Source organism: Canis lupus, chromosome X (assembly GCF_048164855.1).
Source record: "Canis lupus baileyi chromosome X, mCanLup2.hap1, whole genome shotgun sequence".
NCBI classification, from domain to species: Eukaryota; Metazoa; Chordata; class Mammalia; order Carnivora; family Canidae; genus Canis; species Canis lupus.
In genome coordinates, this window is record NC_132876.1 from 44,749,554 (window position 1) to 44,775,290 (window position 25,737).

General features: G+C 35.7%; 1 protein-coding gene across 2 annotated transcripts in view; it reads right to left on the minus strand.

Annotated features, from left to right (window-relative positions):
* Window positions 1-25,737, minus strand: part of NRK (Nik related kinase) — a 146,413-nt gene that overhangs the window by 75,765 nt on the left and 44,911 nt on the right. For both annotated transcript variants that reach the window (XM_072815665.1, XM_072815663.1), the window contains exons 3-4: window positions 2,015-2,071; window positions 617-688 (exon numbers count right to left, since the gene is read on the minus strand). In XM_072815665.1, coding sequence (XP_072671766.1) covers window positions 617-688; window positions 2,015-2,071 — 129 coding nt within the window. The remainder of the gene's footprint in view (window positions 1-616; window positions 689-2,014; window positions 2,072-25,737) is intronic.

The window sequence follows — 25,737 nt, forward strand, 5'->3', positions numbered from 1 at the left end:
AAAATTATTAGAGTCATAGAGACTGCTTTGTAAGACAGTTAAAAAGCTTCAAGTAGAAAGGATCTTCACACTCCGTTATCTAATCAAGTACTATGCCAGATGTGTGAAGACTTAGCTTGGATAGTCTGTGGTTTTCTGTCTGCTATTGTTCTTACAATAAAAAAAGGATAGTCTTCCTTTAGCTCATATACAATAGCAATGTTGTTAGAATCACAATGGGGGAATAGCCAGTCAGTCTGGAATACCATGTGAAAGGTGTAAAAAAGACCTTGTGCAGGCCAATTCAAGGAAAAATTTTCTCTTGGTTTTATCTCTTTTGTTACTACTCAGCTAGAGGGTTCTATGCTCTGTGGATATAATCAATTCTTCACCTGCTGTCAACACTTATCTGTTCAGGGAACCATTTCTTCTAGCTCCTGCTTTATGACAGATGTTAGTGTTCAAGTACAATGATTGAATCTATGTGAATGAATGTGTTAAAAGGTAATATGTTATCACTTCCAGGCAAGAATATTTTAGCGATGTCCCTCTAAAGATAAAGATATAAAGGGTTAGTTTAAAGTTGAAAATTAAAGGAAAGACAGCTTGAGACCTAGAGGGGACTTTCAGTACTCACACTGTATCTCCATCCAACAGACTTTTGATATTTATTCACTCTCACTCTCTTTCCTATTTCAGGTAAAGGGGTCTGCAAAATCAAGAACAAAATGTTATTAGATCCACTGGTACACTCGGAGAATGATTTATTTTTAAATATTTTGTGTTCTTTTGGCACTAAGTGGAAGAGTAACATAATATTATTCCTCTCTCAATTTTCACTAATAATTTTACTTCAAAAAATCAAATTCTTATATATACAGAAACTTGGCACTAAATTCATAGTAACAGATTTAACTGCCATGTTAATGGGAACATTACCATTTGATGTTAGGAAAGTGCTATTTCTCCTTATAAAACAAGGTAATTGAAACTATCTATGGGTTGAACATACTTTTTAAATATTTCAAAAGTTAGAGTACCTAAAAGGTAAATTAAATATATGTAAAAGATTTTTCAAGTCAAAAGAAGGAAATAATTATTTTAGAAAGGCACACTCAAAAAGTACTAGGCTGATTATTTGGAAGACATGGTTTGTAGGGCAAAATAAATCCACAAAACCTCAAAATTCCTTGAAATTCACATTGGTTTTCAACATTTGACATTTACTGGCAAAATAAAAACCATAAAACTCCTTAAACAGTTTCAGCAATTCACTCCCTGCACAAATTGGAAAAGAACAGTTTATGGCATTGACAACAGTTCAGTGAATATGTATAGTTTTTCAGTCATAACATTTGAGAATTTTTCTTTAGGGTATAGTGAAGTGAAAATTTTTTTATCTTTGCTATGTTCATGCTAATATTATCTTGAAAAGTGAGGCACTCATGCTGAAGAAAAAAGATAGAAATCAGTGCTTAACAAATTCTATGACAATATGTTATGAACCATGACACAACTTTACAAATGTTAGCAGGAACAATGTCAATTAAACTGTCCCTCTTGCTTATCTGTCAGAAAATGCCTGAAAAATGTGCATCTATGACAAGTTCTTTCCTTCTGCCTGTCATTGAGAATCTAATGGCCTCAATTCTCAAAAGGAAAGGTTGGTCAGGGAGAAATATATGATGGAAAACAGGAGAATGAACACAATATTAGAGGAAATCTCCTCTTTGCTATCCCTAGAAACAGATAACTAGAAGTAGACAGGAATATAGATATTTTCTTCATTCTTAAAGAATGCCAAAATATGTAGACCTTTCACTGTGAGTGAAACATTTTATGTGTAAAAACAATAAATCAATAATAAAAATATGATACTAATGGATAGAAATATTAATTGATAAATATAAAAATCCAGATTAACACAATTATAATTTTGTATACTAATGATTAAAACACATCTATTTTCCAAGCTGTTTATCCCAACACCATAAACAGTCCATTAAATGAACAGAATATGGACAAGATATATTACCTTACGAGCATTCATTACTTTAACAGCTGTAAATGCACCAGTTTTTTCATGGAGTCCCTGAAACACAGGATAGTAACAAACATTAAATGCTATCTATACAATCAAGAAGCACGCATTGATAGGAGAACAGATACATACACATATATATATATATACATATATACATATACATATATACATACACATATATGTACACAATGGAATATTATTCACCCATGAAAAGGAAATCTTGTCATTTGCAACATGGGGAGCTAGAGAGTATAATGCTAAGTGAAATATGTAAGAGAAAGACAAATACCATATGTTTTCACTCATCTGTGGAATTTTTAAAAATATTTTATTTATTTATTCATGAGAGATATAGAGAGAGGCAATGACATAGGCAGAGGGAGAAGCAGGCCCCCTGTGGGGAGCCTGATGTAGGACTCTACCCCAGGACCCCGGGATCACGCCCTGAGCCAAAGGCAGACGCTCAACCACTGAGCCACCCAGGCGCCCCCACTTATATGTGGAATTTAAGATACAAAACAAATGAGAAAAGGAAATAAAAAAGACAAATAAAAAAACAGACTCTTAACTGTAGAGAACAAACTGATGATTACTAAAAAGGAGTGGTGTGGATGGGTGAAACAGGTAAAGTAGATTAAAACTACACTTATGAGATGAGCACTGAGTAATGTATAGAATTGTAGGGATCCCTGGGTGGCGCAGTGGTTTAGCGCCTGCCTTTGGCCCAGGGCGCAATCCTGGAGACCAGGGATCGAATCCCACGTCGGGCTCCCGGTGCATGGAGCCTGCTTCTCCCTCTGCTTATGTCTCTGCCTCTCTCTCACTCACTGTGTGCCTATCATAAATATAAAGTAAAATTAAAAAAAAAAGAATTGTGGAGTCACTATATTGTACACCTGAAACTAATATAAAATGTATGTTTACTATACTGGAATTAAAATTTTTAAATAATAAATAATTAAATAAGGTCAAACATCATAGCCTATTATGGAAAATAGCATATTACATATAGAAGAAATATCAGGTATTCTACAGAGAACAGAAATATTAAGTTATCAGTGTTTTATTTTATTTTATTTTATTTTATTTTATTTTATTTTAAAAGATGTATTTATTTTAAAAAGAGTGAGTGCAAGCAGGGTGAGAGGGAGAGGAAGAGGGAGAGAGAATCTTAAGCAGACTCTCCACAGAGCACGAGCCTCATGCAGGTCTTGATCTCATGACCCAAGGGATCATAACCTGGGCTGAAATCATGAGTCCAGTTCTCTCTTTTTTTAAAGATTTTATTTATTTATTCATGGGAGACAGAGAGAGAGAGAGAGAGAGAGAGAGAGGCAGAGACACAGGCAGAGGGAGAAGCAGGCCCCATGCAGGGTCCTGGGTCTCCAGGATCAGGCCCTGGGCTGAAGGCAGTGCTAAACCACTGAGCCACCCGGGCTGATCATGAGTCCAGTTCTTAATGAACTGAGCCACTCAGGTGCCCCTAAATTATGAATATTTTAAAAGAAACTTCAACTAGCTCACTTGAAAAATCAAGCAAGTTTATGGAGTAGTTTTGCTTTTTTGTGTTTGTATTAAAATAGTGGACATTATTGGCCATTTGAAGACACTGTTTCCTTAGCATCTTTAGTCTAGATATACATGGCACCAGAGCATCTATATGAAAAGTAAAAATTTCAGATTGAAGATAGGGAAAAAGGAGGTGCTAATACTCAACATTTTTTCAACTGATTATGTGGCATTATGCAGATACATCTTTCCACTGGACCCCTCTTATACATTAAATAAGTTTTGCCATAATGATCACAGGTAAGAGTGATACATAAGTAATCCAATGACCTGTAAAGTGTTTAGTATGCTCTCAGTCATGAGAACAATGATATTTATGAAAGGAAAAAGTTCTAAAAGATTATTTTTTAAAAGATTTTATTTATTTCCCTGATGGCAAGTGATGCAGAGCATTTTCTCATATGCATGTTGGCCATGTCTATGTCTTCCTCTGTGAGATTTCTCTTCATGTCTTTTGCCCATTTCATGATTGGATTGTTTGTTTCTTTGGTGTTGAGTTTAAGAAGTTCTTTATAGATCTTGGAAACTAGCCCTTTATCTGATACGTCATTTGCAAATATCTTCTCCCATTCTGTAGGTTGTCTTTGAGTTTTGTTGACTGTATCCTTTGCTGTGCAAAAGCTTCTTACCTTGATGAAGTCCCAATAGTTCATTTTTGCTTTTGTTTCTTTTGCCTTCGTGGATGTATCTTGCAAGAAGTTACTGTGGCCGAGTTCAAAAAGGGTGTTGCCTGTGTTCTTCTCTAGGATTTTGATGGAATCTTGTCTCACATGTAGATCTTTCATCCATTTTGAGTTTATCTTTGTGTATGGTGAAAGAGAGTTGTCTAGTTTCATTCTTCTGCATGTGGATGTCCAATTTTCCCAGCACCATTTATTGAAGAGACTTTCTTCCAATGGATAGTCTTTCCTCCTTTATCGAATATTAGTTGACCATAAAGTTGAGGGTCCACTTCTGGGTTCTCTATTCTGTTCCACTGATCTATGTGTCTGTTTTTGTGCCAGTACCACACTGTCTTGATGACCACAGCTTTGTAGTACAACCTGAAATCTGGCATTGTGATGCCCCCAGATATGGTTTTCTTTTTTAAAATTCCCCTGGCTATTCGGGGTCTTTTCTGATTCCACACAAATCTTAAAATAATTTGTTCTAACTCTCTGAAGAAAGTCCATGGTATTTTGATAGGGATTGCATTAAACGTGTATATTGCCCTGGATAACATCGACATTTTCACAATATTAATTTTACCAATCCATGAGCATGGAATATTTTTCCATCTCTTTGTGTCTTCCTCAATTTCTTTCAGAAGTGTTCTATAGTTTTGAGGGTATAGATCCTTTACATCTTTGGTTAGGTTTATTCCTAGGTATCTTATGCTTTTGGGTGCAATTGTAAATGGGATTGACTCCTTAATTTCTCTTTCTTCAGTCTCATTGTGAGTGTATAGAAATGCCACTGATTTCTGGGCATTGATTTTGTATCCTGCCACGCTACCGAATTGCTGTATGAGTTTAGCAATCTTGGGGTGGAGACTTTTGGGTTTTCTATGTAGAGTATCATGTCATAGGCGAAGAGGGAGAGTTTGACTTCTTCTTTGCCAATTTGAATGCCTTTAATGTCTTTTTGTTGTCTGATTGCTGAGGCTAGGACTTCCAGTACTTTGTTGAATAGCAGTGGTGAGAGTGGACATCCCTGTCTTATTCCTGATCTTAGGGGAACGGCTCCCAGTGCTTCCCTATTGAGAATGATATTTGCTGTGGGCTTTTCATAGATGGCTTTTAAGATGTCGAGGAATGTTCCCTCTATCCCTACACTCTGAAGAGTTTTGATCAGAAATGGATGCTGTATTTTGTCCAATGCTTTCTCTGCATCCAATGAGAGGATCATATGGTTCTTGGTTTTTCTCTTGCTGATATGATGAATCACATTGATTGTTTTACGGGTGTTGAACCAGCCTTGTGTCCCAGGGGTAAATCCTACTTGGTCATGGTGAATAATTTTCTTAATGTACTGTTGGATCCTATTGGCCAGTATCTTGTTGAGAATTTTTGCATCCATGTTCATCAAGGATATTGGTCTGTAATTCTCCTTTTTGGTGGGGTCTTTGTCTGGTTTTGGAATTAAGGTGATGCTGGCCTCATATTTATTTATTTATTTATTTATTTATTTATTTATTTATTTATTTTAGAGAAGGAGAGTAAGACCAGGGTGAGGAGCAGAAGGGGCAGTACTCTGCACTGATCATGGAGCCCCATGCCCGGCTGGATCTCACCACACTGAGGTCATGACTTGAGCCTAAATCAACTGCAGGACACTTAATTAACTGAGCCACGCAGGTGCCCCTGAAAGATTCTTAGTGGAAACATTATGAGTTCCAAAAATTTAGTCTTATCCTAAATGAAAGTACAAGTTATAAACTTATAATTTTCAAAAATGGACACAGAGGTTAGGAATCAGAGCTCTCATTTTGTGGCTGGTGCCTTTTAAAATATTTCAACTTGTAGGGGCACCTGGATGGCACAATTAGGCATCTGACTCTTGATTTTGGCTCAGGTCATGATCTCAGGGTCATGAGATCAAGCCCTGTGTCCAGCTCTGTGCTCAGTGCAGTCTGCTTGAGATTCCCTCTCTCCCTCTCCCTCTGCCTGTCCCCCCACTCACTCACTCTCTTTCTATGTAAATAAATAAAATCTTAAAAAAATATTTCAACTTGTAGTCATAGAAAAATTCAGTTTTGTATTTATATGAGTAAGACTTCAACTTAAAATATAATGCCTTATCTAGCACAAGATTTGATTTGGGCACTGTAGTGAGTTAGGCAGTGTCTCCCAAAAATTTAGATTAACCCATAACTACAGAATGTGATCTTAATTGAAAATAATGTCTTTGCACATGTAGTCCAGTTAAATGAGGATTATAGTCAATTATAGTGGCCAATGATTGCTGTCTTGGTAACAGAAAGGGGAGGGAGATTTGGACACAGAGACACAGACACACAGAGGGAGGAGAGTCATGTGAAGACAGAAGAAACTGAAATGATGGAGCTATAAGCCAAGGGATTCTAAGGATTGCTAGCAATCACTAGAAGCTAGGAAGAAGGAAGAAAGGAATCTTCCTTAGAGCCTTCAGAGGGAGAATGACCCTGCAGACTTCTAGTCTTGAGAACTGTAAGTGAATACATTTCTGTTGTTTTAGGTATTTAATACATGGATTTGTTGCCACAGCTGTAGGAAATACAGGGGTATTCAAACAAAAGGACTGTCATTAGTCACAGCTCTCATGTGAAAGACAGCAACAGTTTTTACTTATAGAATGATCAAATGAGGAATGGTGTCTCTGAATAGTATTAATATCTTGGTGTAACCTGTCAGTGAGTGATGCAAAAGATCAACTGATTTCAGAAATGTGATCCTTAAGTATATTACTTGTTTGTTGTCAAATCTCTTTTTATAAAGCATCTACTTTGAAGTATATGAATGCTATTTTGAGATGATTCCTACAAGTTCTCTCATCAAAATAAAGCCAATTCATCAAAGAAAATCAAAAGGAAAAGAACTCTCTACCATTACCACCAATGTTACATGGTACACAAGCATGTCAACACTTCTCTATTTTTTCCCACTGATAAGACTGATAGGTTTTAATCCCATACATTTAAGGTTACTTCAATCCTATTGAGCATGCCACTGTTTGTAAATGGGGCCATGTGTCAGAAATGGATTAGAAAACTTTTCAGTAACTAAAGTAGCTCTAGAAATGCTGCCACCTTGACTTAACCACAGTTCTTGACAAATAATTAAGCATTAAATAATTATACTGGTTAGATGGTTACAGCATTGATGGGAAGTGGCATGGGTTGCTGTTTTTAGTTTATGGAGTCAAGCCTGAAAGAGTTAGGTCAAGATGTTTTGTGTTGAATTGTGTCCTCCAAAAAAAAATGTTGAAGTTCTAACCACTGGTACCTGTAAATGTGACCCTTTTTGGAAATACGGTTTTTGTAGATATAATCAAGTTAAGCTGTAGTCATCCTAGATTAGGGTTGTCCCTAAAACCAATGACTAGTGTCCTTCTAAGAGGAGGGAAATTTGGACATAGATATCCAGGGAGAATGCCATATGAGGAAATAGGCAGAAATTGATGTGTATCTCAATCAAGGAACAATTAGGATTTTTGGCATCACCCACAGCTGGAACAGGCAAGGAAGACTTTGTCCCTAGAGACTTCAGAGGACGAATGGCTCTGCTGACACCTTGATTTCAGAATTCTAGTCTCCAGACTTGTGAGGGAACGGTTTTTTTTTTCTTTTAAACCATCCAGTTTGTGGTAATTTGTTACATCAGCCCTAGGAAATTGGTACACATAGAAGGATATCAATCAAGATAAGGGAATAGGCTAGACTTGGTATAGGGTTCAGAAACTATGAATTAATGTATAACGAAATGTCTAAAATCAGGTGAGTGGTTTTGGGTGGAGCATGATAGCTACCAAAAACTAGAATTTTTTAAGGAAAGGAAAATCTATAGGTTATTGACTGATCAGAAAAAAAAGAATTTAATATTTTAGATATTGACCTCTTATCAGATAGATGGTTTGCAAATATTTTCTTCCATTCTATACAATGCCTTTTTATTTTGTTGAGGATTTCTTTTGCTGTACAGAACTTTTAGTTTGATGTAGTCTCATTTATTTTTTTGCTTTTGTTGCTTATGCTTTTGGTGTCATATCCAAAAGAGCATTGCCAAGACTAATGTCAAGAAATCTTTCCACCTATGTTTTATTCTAGGATTTTTACAGTTTCAGGTTATGTAAATCTTTAACATAGTTTGAGTTCATTTTTGTGAGTGATATGAGATAGGGGTCCAATTTCATTCTTTTTCATGTGAATATGTTGGAGACTCCCAAATTAATTTGCATCTCTGGGAGAAAATATACATTAATATTTTTATTTATTTAGCTCTTATCAAGGCTTATAAATTATTGTTTTCTTAATCATTTATATAAGAATTTTTAAGTCAAAATTTTCTCATATCTGTATGCACAGATATAACATGTTGAAAACTGGTTCTCACACATCCTTTAAAGAAGTTAAAAATGGGGATGCCTGGGGGGCTCAGCAGTTGAGCATCTGCCTTTGGTTCAGGGCATGATCCCAAGTCCGGGGAACAAGTCCTGCATCTGGCTCCCTGCCAGGAGCCTGCTTCTCCCTCTGTCTGTGTCTCTGCCTCTCTCTGTGTCTCTCATGAATAAATTTTTAAAATCTTAAAAAAAAGGAAGTTAAAAATATTTCCTTAGTTGATTCTAAGAGGATATTTATAGTCCAAACTCCTATTCTGTGCTACACAAACATTTGGCTTATTAGAAAGATCTTATCCATATGTTGTCTCATATGACCGGTGGTTAGTAAGCCACAGAGTTTTTAAAAGGCAAGGCTAGAATACAGTTATCAATCTCATAACACACATTTAGTGAGATAACTGAAAGGTGCCACCAAAGGGCAGAGAACAGAGATAATCAACTTGGTTTTTATTACCTGTGATATATTCTCTCACTTGAAAGTTACATAAACATATTTTGTCAAACAAAGTATCCTACTGTGGGGTTTGGTAAATATGTTCACTGTGTCTGTAGAGGAAATAAACTCCAGATCTTGAAACCATATACTGGGTTAATATGCCTAACCATTATTCAAGCTTTTATAGATTTCTGGTATATCCATATAATAAATAAATGGAAAATTGCTGCCTGTTAACCTAGTATTTTTGAGAGTTCCTTGACTTAAAGTTTTTACTTCAAATAATTTTAGACTTAGAGAATAGTTTCAAAGATCATACATCACAAAGATCTATTTATCTTCCACTCAACTTCTTCTAATGTTAACATCTTATATGACTACAGTACAATTGTCAAAACTAAGAATTAATATTGGTACAATACTCTTAACTACATTGTAGTCCTTATTCAGATTTCCCCAGTTTTTTCACTAATGTTATTTTGTAAAACCCAGACTGGAATACTGCATTCCATTTAACTGTCATATTTCCTTAGGCCCTTCTGATCTGTGACAGTTCCTTAGTCTTCTTTCTTGTTTTTTATGATCTTGACAAAATACTGGTCAAGTATTTTGTAGAATATACTTAACTTTGGATTTGTCTGATGTTTTCTCATAATTAGACTCAGGTTATGGGTTTGAGGAAAAAAATGTCACAAAGGTGAAGTGCCCTTCTCACCATGTCATGTCAGGAGTACATGGTATAACAATGACTGATCACCAGTGATGTTAACCTTGAGTACTTGGTTAAAGTGATGTCTGCAAAGTTTATCCACTGTAAAGTCATAATTTTTCCCTTTCTTACTCTATTCATTAGAAGTGATTGATATTGGTTTTGAAAAGGGATAACATTATTCTTCAGCATTATCTAGAGAACCTAGAAGTCATCTTAAGATAAACTAATTGCTCAGTGGTGCCACCTTGTGGATCACGGGCCGTATAGAAGTTGTTTTGTGATCTCAACTGAAGGCCATGTTGTCATGGATTGTCTCCCTCAATGAGATGTTGAACCCAAACCAGCAAATCCAATTTATAGGATATGCCTTTTCTCAATTACAATATATGCTTTATAAGAAATTAATTTAAAACACCATTTGTTGAAAACACACAGGGAGAATGCTTAAAAAAAGTTTGGTTTTGCATTCTAGACTGTTAAATAGCCTCACAGTTCTCACTGGTCTTTGTGAATATTATACAGTAAAATAACAAGGAATGCCTTAAACTATAAATGTGTTTTTCCTACTATCAATAATACCCCTAGTATCATACAGGAGTCACCAGTTGCACAGGATTAACAAAGATCCCTGAAACAGAGTTGGCATGCAAAAAATGACTTTTTAATTCTCAAGCATCACATAACAAGGAGAAGAAAATTCTTCTAGCTTTAATTATTATTATAATAAAAGAAACTGCTGCTTAAGTTTATTTTATAAGTTCACAAGCCCTCTCATATTTGAGTAACATAAGATGATATGTAGTAACAATAATTTGTAGCCATTTTTGATGGGAAGCTCAAACCTACTGACATTTGGAATCAAGTATCTCTATCTTCACTTCAGGCAGCTCTTTGTCTTGTCAGCAAGCTCATTCAACTTATTCAAGTTTAATTATTAATAGATGCATCTCATATAGTATGATTTTAGGGGCACCAGAAGGTCAAGTACTCAAAAAACTCCCCCTCCATCCTATCACCTGTCATAAAGTACAAAAATCATTCGTTATGTCCTAAATTTTATTAAGGTAACAAAACTTCCTGATTATTGAAATGTCAGCTGGGATAAATACATACTGAGTTATTATTTGTCATTAACACTTTAGCATGAGTTATGTGATCAGATTAGATAACTGCAAGAATGGCAATGAACAGTTAGGTATTGATGGAAGTAGAAGGTGGAGAAAGGAAAGGATTAGAATCTGAAGAGTTCCAAGAAAGGCTGTCCATTAGCTATAATGAATGAAGGTAGCAGGTGTCTGGAATGGAAAGCAAAGTAAAGGTGAGTGAGAAGGGATACTCAAAGTGCAAAGTCACAATTTTATTAGAGGAATTTACAGTTTTTAAGATGTCTACACCTGAAACAAAGAATAAAACCAAATGCAAAGACTAATGACTACATGAATTCCTGGGGGTGAAATATAGTTTAAGGGGTTCAAGAGAATGAATATGTGATGCCATGTGAAGATCTTAAATAAAATCCTTAAAAAATCCCTGAATAATTTATGTTCTTACAACTATTTTCAAGGGCTGTGCTTTAAAATATAGTAATTGGGGAAAATGTGTATTCTTTTTCCAGAACCATTTGAAATTATCCAGGAGACAACATAAATTCTTCAATGTGTTGATTTCAATTTAGCAAGAATTTGCGTTCTTATGTAATTCATTTAGATAATTAAATAAGCGGCTTCCCCCAGGCAAAACAGTGTATTAAGGTTCTATTGTTCTGCAATGGCTCCAAGCTGAACATTAGCATTCTGGGTCTGTCCTATGAATAGAAAATGTGACATGTTCCTGAATTTAGAATACTGGTCACATAAAAAAAAAGTTGTTAAAATGTATGTACCTGCTTTAAACAAAAATCAATGCGGGAATATCTTGATATACATAACAAAAAATGAAGGGGTGGTCATAAAAGAATCCTCTAGTTTGCAAATTAGACTTGTACTAGTTTTCATTAAACACCAAACTTCTCAAATTTATTTTTGGAAAATCAAATTGCTATATTTCAGATTACTTCCAATTTGGGGGAATATCTCAAAAGTAATAAAGCCAGTCAACTTGTACTTTGGGGATCCAGAATCAAACTCTAAGTTACCTAATTGTTGCAGAAGAAAATTATAAATAGTATCCTGGTCACTTAAGACAGCTGTGCTGACTTCTAACTGATGAACTAGTCTACCATACTTCCTTTTGGCGCACATCATCTTAAGATCTCCACTTTTTGTTTTATAGGCTTGTCCTATTCAGATGGAAATAAATAGCCATTCCAGTTATTCATTATTTCTCTTAGCAAATCTCGGAGATAGATATAGTCATGGAAGGGAGAGTAGAGAGAGAGGTAGTGGTAAAGCAGGGAATAGGTGATGAGCCCTAGGTAGGACTCAGTCTTCTCAAATCCTTTATAAATACAGAACCACACTGACAATACAAGAGTAAGTTAGTTACATACAGATAATGATAATGAAAAAAATACATGAAAATAATAAAATCTAGTTATGAAGCACATAGTTTTATAAAGGATTTAGTTACTCAATAACATCAAGTGAAACATCAAAGTTCTTTTTTAAAAGATGTTATTATTCATGAGAGACACACAGAGAGAGGCAGAGACATAGGCAGAGGCAGAAGCAGCCTCTCCACAAGGAGCCCGAAGCAGGGCTTGATCCCGGACCCCAGGATCACGCCCTGAGTGGAAGGCAGATGCTCAACCACTGAGCCACCCAGGCATCCCAAAACATCAAAGTTCTTGAAAGCTTGGAATATTTCCTTTTATTTTGGTATCTCTAGTGTCTATCATAATACCTGCTACATAAGACCATTTTAACAAACAAGAGTTGAGTGAATGATGAATAGAGTAACTGAAAAAGCTTCCTGGAAGAGGCAGAATGTCAAATGGGCCATAAAGATTGAATAGCATTTTAACAAATTTTGAAGGGTAGGTAGGGTTGACCCAATGAGTGACACATCATAAACAAAGGCTATGAGACAATGTTGAGTATGAAGGCACAGCCACTAAAGAAGAAAAGAAAAGGAAAAAGTGGGAGTGGCCTTAAAAAGAGATGAAAAGGAAAGAATGCAAGAGTGCACCTGTTTTTGTCATGCTCGAAACTTCAGCGTACAAATTTTTAAAAATAAAATATTGTTGAAAATTAAACAGAAGTCATCATGGAATAATAAACCATTAGTTGTTTAATATTTTATGACTGGCTTCTGTTAGTTAATAGTCTGAATACAAAGCTCAGAGTGGTTAAGGCACTGAAAAACCAGTACTGAATTGCAGTAATGATCAATTTCTTGGGGATTACACATTTTAAACCATAACAAATGATTTAAAATAGCAGTTGTAACAGCTGTGTTGGAAAAATCCATCATTCTGTGGCAGTTAATTACTATGTTTTTCCCCAGAAAGAATACAAGACAGTCCTTGATGGCCTTGTAATTTTGATTAGGCTGAAAACTTTATTTTTAATCATGTAATTAAGGAAACTGTTGTGGAAAGACTGTCAACTATTCAGTACTTCCTACATTGTCCTTTCAGTTATTTGCTTTGCCTTCTGTTGGCAGATCTAAACCACATAATCCCCAGGGCATTCTTTCTTTCTTTTCAATTGGTTTTGTGGTGGCGGAAGGCCACAAGGCACTCACTACACTCATGTCCATTTAGTAACCTTGTTTTTTATTCACACAGTTTTGTCCTTCTAGTCATTTGGTTGAATGCCAGCTTTCTCCGAACAAACAAACTAAGTGATGCTTCAAGGCCACCAAGAGTGCAGCCATAAACAGCATCTGGGAGTACTTTGTGCTGTGCTGTGCTATGCTGTGGAGGGATGAGACAATATGGCTAACAGGATAGTTTATGTCAGCGTTGTGTTTGCAGAAAAATAAAGACATGAGGCTGGAGATGACTCAAGATTAGCAAGTCCTGCCTCTAAGCAGGACCTTTACTTAACCAATGGTTGAAATGAGAAGTAATGGTGGTTTAATTATTATTTGGAAGTCTTTTCATTTTGTTTCATTTTTCAGTCTTAATCATCACCAGTAAGCTCAACAACCCCAAAGGGATATATAGATTTGTAACAGTTAGGCTTTGGAGGTGTGGCTGAGATTGGAGAGAATCTAGTACAGACTGGTTGTAGTGATGAGTGGGTAGAGTTGGAAACATATAAGGGAACATGTCAGTTATCCTTCAACTAACACCTTATCCATCAGTAAGATTTATTTATTTCTAAAGGCTGTCAAAGGAAGAGATGCTGCCTGTTCGTGGAGCTCCTTAAAGGAATTCCAGAGACTTCAAATTTAGATTTGCTTTAAAAGTTTTAGGAAACTCACAAATATGTAGCTGTTTGATAAGTACTATTTGATAACTGACAAGATTAAAACTCACATTTTGTATAACTCACACAAGCCTAATATAGTGTTAGGCCACCAAAATCATGCTCATTATATTTGATTTAGGGATAATAGTCATTTAGCTGATAAAGAGAATAGAAGAGAGTTTCTGATTTGATATTTGCATGAGCACCCCATTATCACAAAAGTTTTGATACAGCCAAGTGTATCAAAGTTGGAAAATTCATTTTGGGTGTGACTTTCTCCATTTGGAGAGAATTCAGAATAAGCAGCAGCAAATATTTCTGGCTTTGAGCAAAAAGCCTAGAGTTAAATAAATACTATTTTAACCTTGGCACTTCAGGATTGAAACCTTCTGTAATCAAGCTTCTACAACTTTCAGGGCAAACACTGCAATTCAGGGGTCAAGGGCATAGGAACTACTCTTCCTTCAAGAATAGTAACAAAGAGATTGCTGCTGGACTTTATATGTATTGTTTATGACACAGTCATGACTTTTAGGTCACTATGAAGAAATATCGTATCTTTGTAAATATAGGAATAAATTTGCATTCAAATTTCTTCAGTAACATAAATGAAATTTACATTATGATTTAGTACATCATAATCCTGAGGCTTCAGAAGTTCCTCTTACCTAATTATAGTTGACCCTTAAACAACACAAGTTTAAACTGCACAGGTTTACTTATATGCATATTTTTTCAATAAATATATAAATTTATAATACTAACAAATATAGTACAGTACTGTAAATGTATTTTCTCTTCCTTATGATTTCAACATTTTGTTTTCTCTAGCTTCCTTTATTATATACGATACAGTGTAATATAGTATAAGACATATAACATATACATATATATAACTTACAAAATATGTGTTAATCAACTGTCTATATTATCAGTAAGGCTGTCAGGAATAGTAGACTATCAGTAATTATGTTTTTATGAAGTCAAAATTTATACATGGATTTTTGATCATGTGGGGTGTGTGCCCCTAACCCCCACCTTGTTCAAGGGTCAATTCTAATCTATTTACCTACACATCTCCACTATTAGACTGGCAACTCTCTAAAGGAATTTTTTTTCTATATATCTCTAGAGTCTAGCACAATACCTAGCAATAACCAGCACTTAGCAAGTATGATTTGAACTAAACCAAATCAGTCTCCGTATGGAGCTCTAAATAGGGAGGAGATGTATGGGCAAAGGTGTTTATATGTATATATGTGTGTGATGATAGGAAACACAAAGATAGTTTTTATGCCAGGTTACATGGGAAAAGAGTGAGAAGGAGCCCAAAGTCCAATGTGCCCCATGATACACTGGAGTTTCCTGACAAAGACTGTGAAATGCTGCACTGCAGCAGAGTACTCCAGGAACTCAAAGGCCATTATTTGGCCACAGGTTAATTTAATTTTCCTGACCCTATAATCATCTTTGTGGTTCCACTGAGAAGCCACTCAAAATTCCTCAGAGCTCTCTTTAGTCACGGAGCCTCAAGGGAGAAGATATGAGCTGTTCGAGGTCAGGGCATGACCTACAAAAGTAATAAAATTGCCAAGTCTCTTGCCAAATTGGTACAAGTTTGGTTTGTCAGGTGACATTACCTAATTGTTATCCATACTTCCTCTAATCCGGGGCTACTATTCCCAAAGTTTCTTCACCAAATATCTGCTGTTTATACCCCTTGTGGTTATGTCAACTGTGAGGACATGAGATGGTGAGAGCTCCAAGTTCCTCACCTCTTTTTTTTCTTAGCAAACCCCCAAATTACCCAAAACTTGGCTAAATGGAGCCAAAGCATACGTACTGAAACAGAAATTTTGTAGTTGACCAAAAGCATAATCCAACAGAATAATGTTTTTCTTCATCCAGAAATATGGGACAGTCATGGTCATGCTTATTAGAACTATGAAAGGAGTCGGAAGATGGCCTTCATGGTTTCAGTGGCTTTGTAGCTTAGAAACTGCCCTGTAATTTGAGGCAGTTATGTGTGCTTATATAGCAGCTTCAACTGAATTTTATTACCCTTGCTATTACTCCTGCAGGTAAAAATAGGTCAAAATATGTAGTAACATCATTTGTAAATGGAACTTCTCTCTATTGCGTTACAGCATTCAAACAGTGAATTGCACAAAATGGAAAATAAAGTGCAGTGTTCTTGGCTGTAGGATCCATACACCATTTGCTGGAAATAAATGAATAGCTACTAATAGGCAACTAAAGAAAGACCTCAATGCACTGCTATGTGAAACACACATCACTGTCTACAAGTACAAAAGTACAAAAGTACTGAGGGTCAGTGCTAGAGATGGGTGATATTATAAAAACTTCATTGCTGGTCACAAGTTCAAGTTTATTTTTTTTAAATATTTTTATTTATTTATTCATGATAGACAGACAGAGAGAGAGAGAGAGAGAGAGAGAGAGGCAGAGACAGAAGCAGGCTCCATGCTGGGAGCCCAACGTGGGACTCAATCCTGGGTCTCCAGGATTGCGCCCTGGGCCAAAGGCAGGCGCTAAACCGCTGAGCCATCCAGGGATCCCCACAAGTTCAAGTTTAAAGTCACAGTCTGTAAATGTGCTCTGCTAAGGAAGGTACACAGAAACTGTGTGACTAGGGTCCATACTATGTCAAACACTCTAAAAACATTCCCAATGTTCTATAGAGTAAAATCATCATCTAGTGAAAGATGAGGCTCCATGTGGGGAGCCTCCTCCCATAATATTCTTTTCTCTCTTTCTGAAGGATCATACACTACAAAAATAAAAGGGAACTTAGCTATCAAAAGCCACCTTTGCATCAATATTTTTTTCCTTTCAGTTTTCATTTTCTCCCATTGTCATGGTATGCTTTCTGTCCTTAAAGTTTTTCTGGGCTTGACCATGGGGGTAGTGTGTGAGCACATGGGCAAAGGCAAAGAATTTAACCTTCTATAAGCAAATAGGTTTCAGCACACAGAAGATAATGCTTCATTACAATGTCACAGTGTTTTAACACAGATTGCTTTCTTTATGCAATGCATGAATCAGTTAACACTCATGCAAAATGAATTCCATCTGTTCAGACAGATGTAAGCTGCAGTGTTTCCAATTCTATCGAACAGCACAACTAGTTGCAAGAAAATCACTGAGACAGATGGGTGATGGGGAAGGAGAGGGACTCAACCAAAAGAAGCAGCTTTACTTCAAAATCTACCCAATCAAAACAGGATTCTCAAATCTCCCAGGTTTATCACAGAGGAACAAACACAACAGCCCTTAGCATGAAGCTAAGGTGATGAGGATGTTGATGCCTTACAGGAAAAAAGTCCCTATAAACAGAACTATCTCCACAATCTATGGCAGTGATTAGCAGTTCTCAAAGGCACCTAAGGAGCATCTGCATTTGACTGGGCTGGAACTAAAACTTGGGGAAGTGCCACGGAGGAGGGAAAATGGAAAAGAAAGTAGCAGTGGGAAAAGTAAGAGAAAAGGCATGTGGTATAAAAGATTGCAAAAGCAGATGAAGAGAAAAATGGCTTCCGTTGAAGATAGGCTGAGAAACACCAATAACCCTTATGGTCTAATCAATTTTATAAGGCACAGATGTAAAGAAAATAAAGGATATCTTCAATCAATATCAATGTGGTAATTCACCCCTAAATCCTAGGCCCTGCCAGCCTCAAAAAAATTGGAGACTCCTCATTCTAGCATTCTAAAAGTTTATTTCAAAGCTACTTCCCCTTGAATTGACCTTTGTGGGCAATGCTCTAGGCTCCAGCCAGATGGTTATACCCTTTACACTCCACTTGGCTATCCCATTTCTTCAGGATCATGCTCTGGTCTTTACAATGTCAAAGCATTAGCTAACCTTCCCTTACTGAAGTATTGGGAAGGTCTTGTCCAGTGACCTCCCTTCTCACTAAGGTACTACATGTGCATTATAAATGGAGGTGTCTGCTTTATGGAGGACCTTTTTAGCCCTATGGAATTATCTAGGCAGTGGGAATTTCACCATATTTTTGCTACTATAGTGCTGGATTTGCCAATAACAGGCTGTTAACTTCAAGCCTACAGAAATGAAATCTGAAGAGTGTGAAATCAACTAAAAGGCTCAAAGTTAAACTCCTCAGTGTATCCCTCAGAGTTGTGTGGCAGACAGAGGTGGGTTCAGGGAAAATGACAGTGGGATATAGCCACCCAGAAAATGCTGAGCTGAATTTGTAACATGATAAAAATATAATGATACTAGAGCACAGGAAAATAAACTACAAGTACAGGAAGATCTTAGTTAAGGCTACCTGAAAGAGGAAAGCCACTGAGGCAAGTGAAATCTACAATGTTATATGGAAGACTAAGAGACAAAGGCAATAATAAGGCTGACTAAAAAGGCTGAAAATACACATTTATATAAAATATCTGCATATTTTAATAAAATGCATTTCTGTGAGTATACACACACACACACACACACACAGGGAGTACTTTTAGTGGGGAACAATGTGGTAATGTAGAAATGATTCCCAGATTTGGAGGAAAGGAACAAACAAAATCTAAGAGATTATGGGAGCATGAAGAAACCAACTTTGCCTTCTTCACAATTTTGACTTCTTTCTTTCCTCCTTCAAATAGTTTTGCCATTTTTTTGCTGCTACATTTTCCATTGCTAATCTCCTAGATTAGTAGCATAGCCACAATTAAGCCCAAGATTCCTTTCCCACTCTGGTGCTTTTTTCACTTCTTCATACAATTTCAATATTTAAGAAGTATTTACTAAATCGCTGGACACCAGGGAAGACATTATAAAAACTAGTTAGTTTCTAGTTTTAAGGAACTTTTAATATAGTGATAAAGATACACAAACTCCCATAATACAGGAGACAATGTGGCAATTTTCATAATAAGGGTACAAATGAAAAGTTGCAAGATCCTTGAAAGTATTAGAATTGCATTTAAGATTTTCCTATTGAAAATATTTCACAAATCCAGGCCAGTATTCCCCCTAAATCACTGAGATTCTATGTATTTGACTATTTTCAAATTCTTAGCTTATATTTGAATTTATATATAACAGTTACATTTTCTTAGGTCAGAGGTTCTGTATGGTTTCATATTGATTGCAATATCACATGTTACTGTTACAATCATAAGCTTCAGGAGGGATCCATGAATAAATCTAATGGAGCCAACTGGTAATAATTCGAGAATATAAAGAAAACAACTGGTATAATAGAATGAATGATTTTTTTATGTTTTAATTTCTATTTGTAATGGAAGAAAGAATTTTATTATAAAAATTTCTGTGAATTCAAATGCTGGTACAAATGCATTGTTTAAATATTACCTTAACCGATTGAGTATTTACCTGACAATGTTGAGACATATTACATACTAAAAATATGTTTGATGAGGTTTATTTTCAGGGTGGCATTGTATAAATCAGGAACTGGAACCCAATGATTAGTCTGGAATTAAGCCACTATGTTTAGGTGGCCTATCTATAACCTTAACTAGCCCCACATGACTAATCATTAGATCTTTCAAAAACCATACATCCATACCTGGCTTAAAATCAGGGCTTGGAGTCCAGAGAAGATACTTCACCCATACGTGACTTGGACTAGAGAGCATCTGTAAGATGTAGCTTTAAGAGTCACTTTCCCTTTTTGAAAAGATTAAACAATTATATTATGCTTCATTAATTTAGCAGAACTTTTAGGAAGGCCAATCTAAATTATTTCAAAATCTAAATTGAAGTAACTTCAATATATGGATCCAGATTGCCTAATAGATAACCTTGGAGAATCTACTTTAATGATTAGGTAAGAATGATTTTCAATGAATTCATCAACACTATACCAAGGTATAATTTTTCACTATTGTCCATTGCATACAAGGAAAAAAATCCTAATTGAATGTTTGTTTGCAAAGTATTGTGCTAGGAAGTGTGTGACAGAAAATCTAGTACTGCCAAAGGACTTGAAAAAATTGTTCTTCTAAATACATTAAATAATCTTCTTACTACTGTTTATTATATTCATTTATTTTTGACAACACATTTTTTCTAATCAACCAAGTATTTATGAATTATTATGCAATAGGTTTATTTATTATTATTTGATATGCATGTAAGTTTCAAAATACACTTCCTATTCAATTGAAAGTATTATTGGATTGGATAAATATCCGATTCAATACATTTTTTAGTATGTTAAAATATTTATTGCTGTATGAATTATGTACATATACATGCAGCCAATTTCTAAATACATGAAGATTTTGTTGTTGCTTTCTAAATTACACTGAATTTTGACCAGAGAGTATTTCTGTAGAATACAGATTTTTTAGTTTCTAAGGTTTTCTTTCTAGTCAAGCATATGATCAATTTTTCAAAATGTCTCTTAAATGCTGGGAAAGAATGTTTATTCTCTAATAGCTGGTTGCAGAATTCTACATATTTCTATGAAATCAAGCTTGCTAATTACATTTTTACTAATTTTTTGTCAACTAGATCTGTAAAATTCTGAGGCATCAAAGACTATTATTGTGATTGTGGATGGATCACTATCTCCTTGTAATTTTATCAGTTTAGCTTCACTTACTTTTAGGATATATTTTTTGGTGCATTTACATATACTTCTATATGCATATACCAAAAATGCATATACTAAAATTTTATCATTATGCAATAAACTTCCAATTTTAATTTCATCATTATGCAATAAACTTTTCATCAATAATAAAATATAAACTTAAGCCAAGAAAAATATTCATTTGGGACTTCATAACAGAAATTAAAACATGTAAAAACCTGTTGACTTTTATCACTTTTTGACATAATATTTTTTGACAGCTGTGCCACCTAGAGTATTCCCTAGGCTAAGCAGTGTTCTTTGGGCCAAACTTTGAAAAGATAACTGACTGAACTGGTTTTTCCCTGAATTGACGGACAAACGACTGTGTTTTTTTTTTTTAAGATTTTATTTATTTATTCATTAGAGACACAGAAAGAAAGAGAGGCAGAGAAACAAGCAGGCTCCATTCAGTAAGCCTGACATGGGATTCAATCCCAGGTCTCCAGGACCAGGCCCTGGGCTGTAGGCGGCGCTAAACCGCTGAGCCACCCAGGCTGCCCAACAGATTACTGTGTTAACAGAATCTAAATGAGGAAAAGATCATCTTGCCATAGCAATGACTACGAGGCTGCAAGACTAGTATCTTTTTCCTTAATTAGTCTTTGACAAATACAGAAACAGAGCTAGAGGGCTACATAGAAAGGTAACAAAGGCTGATGATCTATTTCTTTATACCAACTGTATCTATTAACATACAAAATCCAACTCCTTTCAGCCTCAAATTACAATATTTACATAAATAGTAGCTCAGTAGCCTTTACCAGTTGTGTGAATTTAAATGCGTCCCTTAGAATATAAGAAATAGTGAAAGGGATTATGGGGGAAAGGAGGGAAAATGAGTGGGAAAAATTAAAGAGGGTGACAAAACATGAGAGACTCCTACATCTGGGAAATGAATAAAGGGTAGTGGAAGGGGAGGCGGGTGGGGGGATGGGGTGAGTAGGTGACAGGCACTGAGGAGGGCACTTGACAGGATGAGAACTGGGTGTTATACCATATGTTGGCAAATCGAACTTCAATTAAAAATATATATAGGGGATCCCTGGGTGGCGCAGCGGTTTGGCGCCTGCCTTTGGCCCAGGGCGCGATCCTGGAGACCCGGGATCAAGTCCCACATCGGGCTCCCGGTGCATGGAGCCTGCTTCTCCCTCTGCCTATGTCTCTGCCTCTCTCTCTCTCTCTCTCTGTGACTGTCATAAATAAAAAAAAAAAAAATTAAAAAAATATATATATATAAAAAAGCAAATGCATCCTTTAACAGCTGCTGAAACACACTGCAAAGTTTCCAATCCAGCAAGACAATTCTAAAAAACAAAATCCACTATGTCTCTTAGCAGACACCTGAGCTTCCATCAAACCGAAGTTCTCTGGTTCCAAGGGTGTTCACTGCTGTTTTGGTCTATGAGTCACCATCGGTGAGTTAATTTAGAAGCTGCTCTTATTTATCATACACTATAACTTTATTCCATTGTGAACTATGAGAAGTCAGAAAATTCCTATATATTTACAGGACAGGACCTGCAAGAGTGTGAGCTCAGGGGCCTCCTTAGAAGGATACTGTACCTGCAAAAATTAAGCTTTGTCTCCAAGGAACACTGCTACCTTCTACTACCTCTCCTCTCACTCTCCCCTATTTACCACTCCAGGTGTGGGCTTTGAGAGATAGATTGTTTTATAATTGTCTTGCTGAAATGGAATCCCTGCAATATTTCAGCAGCTATTAAAGAGTGCAACAAGCATTTAAATGCAGGAGAGATTTACAGATTACAATAAATATTTAAGGCAATCTTGAAGGGGAAAAAATCTCCCAAGAGGAGCCTGAGGGGAAGCTGTGTAAAACAGAGAAGACCCATTTACGTTGACTGGGTAAAGTTGGGTGGTAGTATTGATAGGGTGATTAGATGTAGGCCTTCTTCCAGGCCAAATTGAGGGCAAGTGGATGGAGAGACGTGACAAAGACTAAGGGGGAGTTAGTGGAGAGGAGAAAAAGGAGAACAGAATAAATAAAGAAGGTGGAAGAGGAGGATGAGGAGGAAGAAGGGAGGAAGAGTAAAGGACAGGAGGAGGAAGAGAAGGAAAAGAGAAGGGAAGGGGAGGGGAAATATCGACTTTCCTCTGAGAGTGGGCAAAGTCTGCAGCCAAAGCAATTTATTTTAGTAGTTCTTTTTGCCTAGTATCTGTAACATTTACTAGCTACTCAGCAAAATTCAGATACCCTAAATGATCTAGTTTCATTTCCCTGAATTAATACTGGCCTGACAAAGCCACGTGTTACAGAAAACCAAATAGAAACTAGCTTTTCTATGCCAACAATTTTAAGTACCAAACTGCACCAATAAGATTATTCAGGTATTGAGAACCATGCATATGTGTGCATGTGCATGTGTGTATAATTTAATAGATATATATTCATTAACTTTTGGATGGCTTGATGAGTCTTTACCACCAGCTAAAATAAATGGTGATTTTTATATAAAGATCTGATTTCTTCTTCTACTTGGTACTTTTAAGAGTTTCAGAGTTTTTCCACTAATATTTACTTTATTCCTTTTAATTGTAAAAGGTTTAGAAACTTCCAGCTCAAATAAGATTTTTCTAGTAAATAAGGTGAATGAATTTGCAGAATTGGCCAGTTAATGACTGGGCAGTGGCCCATAGATGCGTGACATTGAATGACCATGGATAAAGGAAAATTTAGATTGTCCTCATGCAAAAAATGACTCAGATTGATTAAACAAGTTGTTCTCCTGGGTTAATGCCCAAATTGACTCCAATGGCAAAAGCTTCTGAGAAATGCTTTGGCATAAGCTTTGCTAATACTGTTTTCAGATACAATCATAAATGGTGACCAACCACCCCCCCCCCAAAAAAAAAAACAGTCTGAGAAATGTAAAGATAAGAACTGGAAGTCTCTTAAATAGAATTCTGAATTTTTAGGCTCTCTTTCTCATTGAAAAAGTAATAGCAAAAACAAACAAACAAACAAACCCACAGACTCTTATAAAGAGACTCCATATAAGTCAATTTGAGCATTATCTTTTAAAGAGAAGAACACTCTTTTCTAAGGAATAACAGAAATAACTAAAGTGATGGCAAGTGAATCCAGAAAAGTTTAGAGATACTAAGGTTGTTGAGCTGAGTGAAGAGAAGTTTCAATGATATCCTGGAAGAATGTCTTCAAATATACAGGGCATGGATGCTGCTCTGACTGCAGGAAACTGATAAAAAGGAAAGTGTCTTTAATTAAAGCAGGAAAGATTTTGATTAACATCAGCAAAAACTATGACAATTAGAATGATAACACAGGGGAATAGGTTACTTTCTTCCCACAGAGACTTTTACAAACTCTGTGTGTGTGTTACTATCTAACCTAAAAGTTTGAAGTTTGGCCAGTCTAAATAAAGGATGTCAGAACTCTCTATTTCCTGATAGTAACAGTATTCAATAATACAACTGCTGTTTCTGTTGTGTTTTGTTTTTTTTGTTTTCTTTTACTTTTTTGTGACTTCAGCATCCTTAGAATCACCACTAGTGTTTTCATAGTAACTTTTCTTCTTGCCTTGCAGGAAATGTAATCAATAGGGTACAAAAGCTTGGGTTCAGGTTTCATAAAAATCATATAAATTATGTATCATACCATCCCATAGCTTAACTATTATTCCTTGTTCACCATTTATACAATATTGGTTGTTTTTCCCAGGCCTATTCTACAGGATAAATGGAATATAATCTCTTCTGCTACTTCTTAATTTTTTAATGACTAAACTCTTAATTCTCAAACCAGCCATTCACCATTTAGATGACTTAAAGACAGTTAACGTATGAATTTGTAATACTATGTGGTGCCCCTCTTATACAAATATATTATCCACAAGAAACAAATTTATTCAACTTGCTTAGATGTATTAAGAGCACAAATAAGTACAAGCCCCTCCATCCTGGTTTTAACATCTGCCACTAATTGTTTTCATTGTAAATGTTGACTTAGGAAAGTTAAAGCCACAAACACACCCATTTTAAACTCAAGTTTTTCTATGTATAGTTTGTTTGTACATCAAATGATCCATATCATAGCACAAAAATATTCAGTAATCTATTGTTATTCTTTAAAATAAATCTCAAAGGAAAATCATAAGAAAACCACTTCAGAGACTAGAAAATATATTTCTTCTTCATTTTGGAGATGAGTGACAATTTTCCTTTTATTATTATTATTTGTTTTTAAAAATGTCTTATGCTTCTACTTAATTTGTATAGAATAATTATCTGGCTGATTCTTTTTGCTGCTTTGTAATTTTAGTGGCTAACTAATATGAAATTCTTCATGCATTTGATAGAAGGGAGTCAATGGTTCCATTTATATATAACCTTATTCAAAACTAGCTCATGGGTAATCAATTTCATAGTTAAGGTTGAACCATAGTAGATAATAATTTACTGTAATGAAAACCCAAGTATAATTATTTTCAAAGTTAGAAACCATTCACTTTTTCTTCCTTGATGACGAAATTATTTCAGTAACTATTTTACTCCACATAAGGATGCTTTGTATCTTTAAAAAAAAAACATTTTATTTATTTATAAGAGAGAGAGAGAGAGAGAAAGGCAGAGGGAGAAGCAAGCTCCATGCAGGGAGCCTGATGTGGGACTTGATCCCAGGACTCCAGGGTCAAACCCTGGGCTGAAGGCAGGTGCTAAACTGCTGAGCCACCCAGGGATCCCTGGATGCTTTGTATCTTATCTTCATTTCATTTAGTGTGAAACTCAAATATCTAAATCAAATTAATGGCAGGCATCAAAAAAGCTTTGATAATTAGATGAAAATAACTTTAATGAACTCTTACATTTATATTTATGATCAAATGATTGTTGACAAGAGTGCAGAACAAATAAGACTTTTTAACAAATGGTATTGA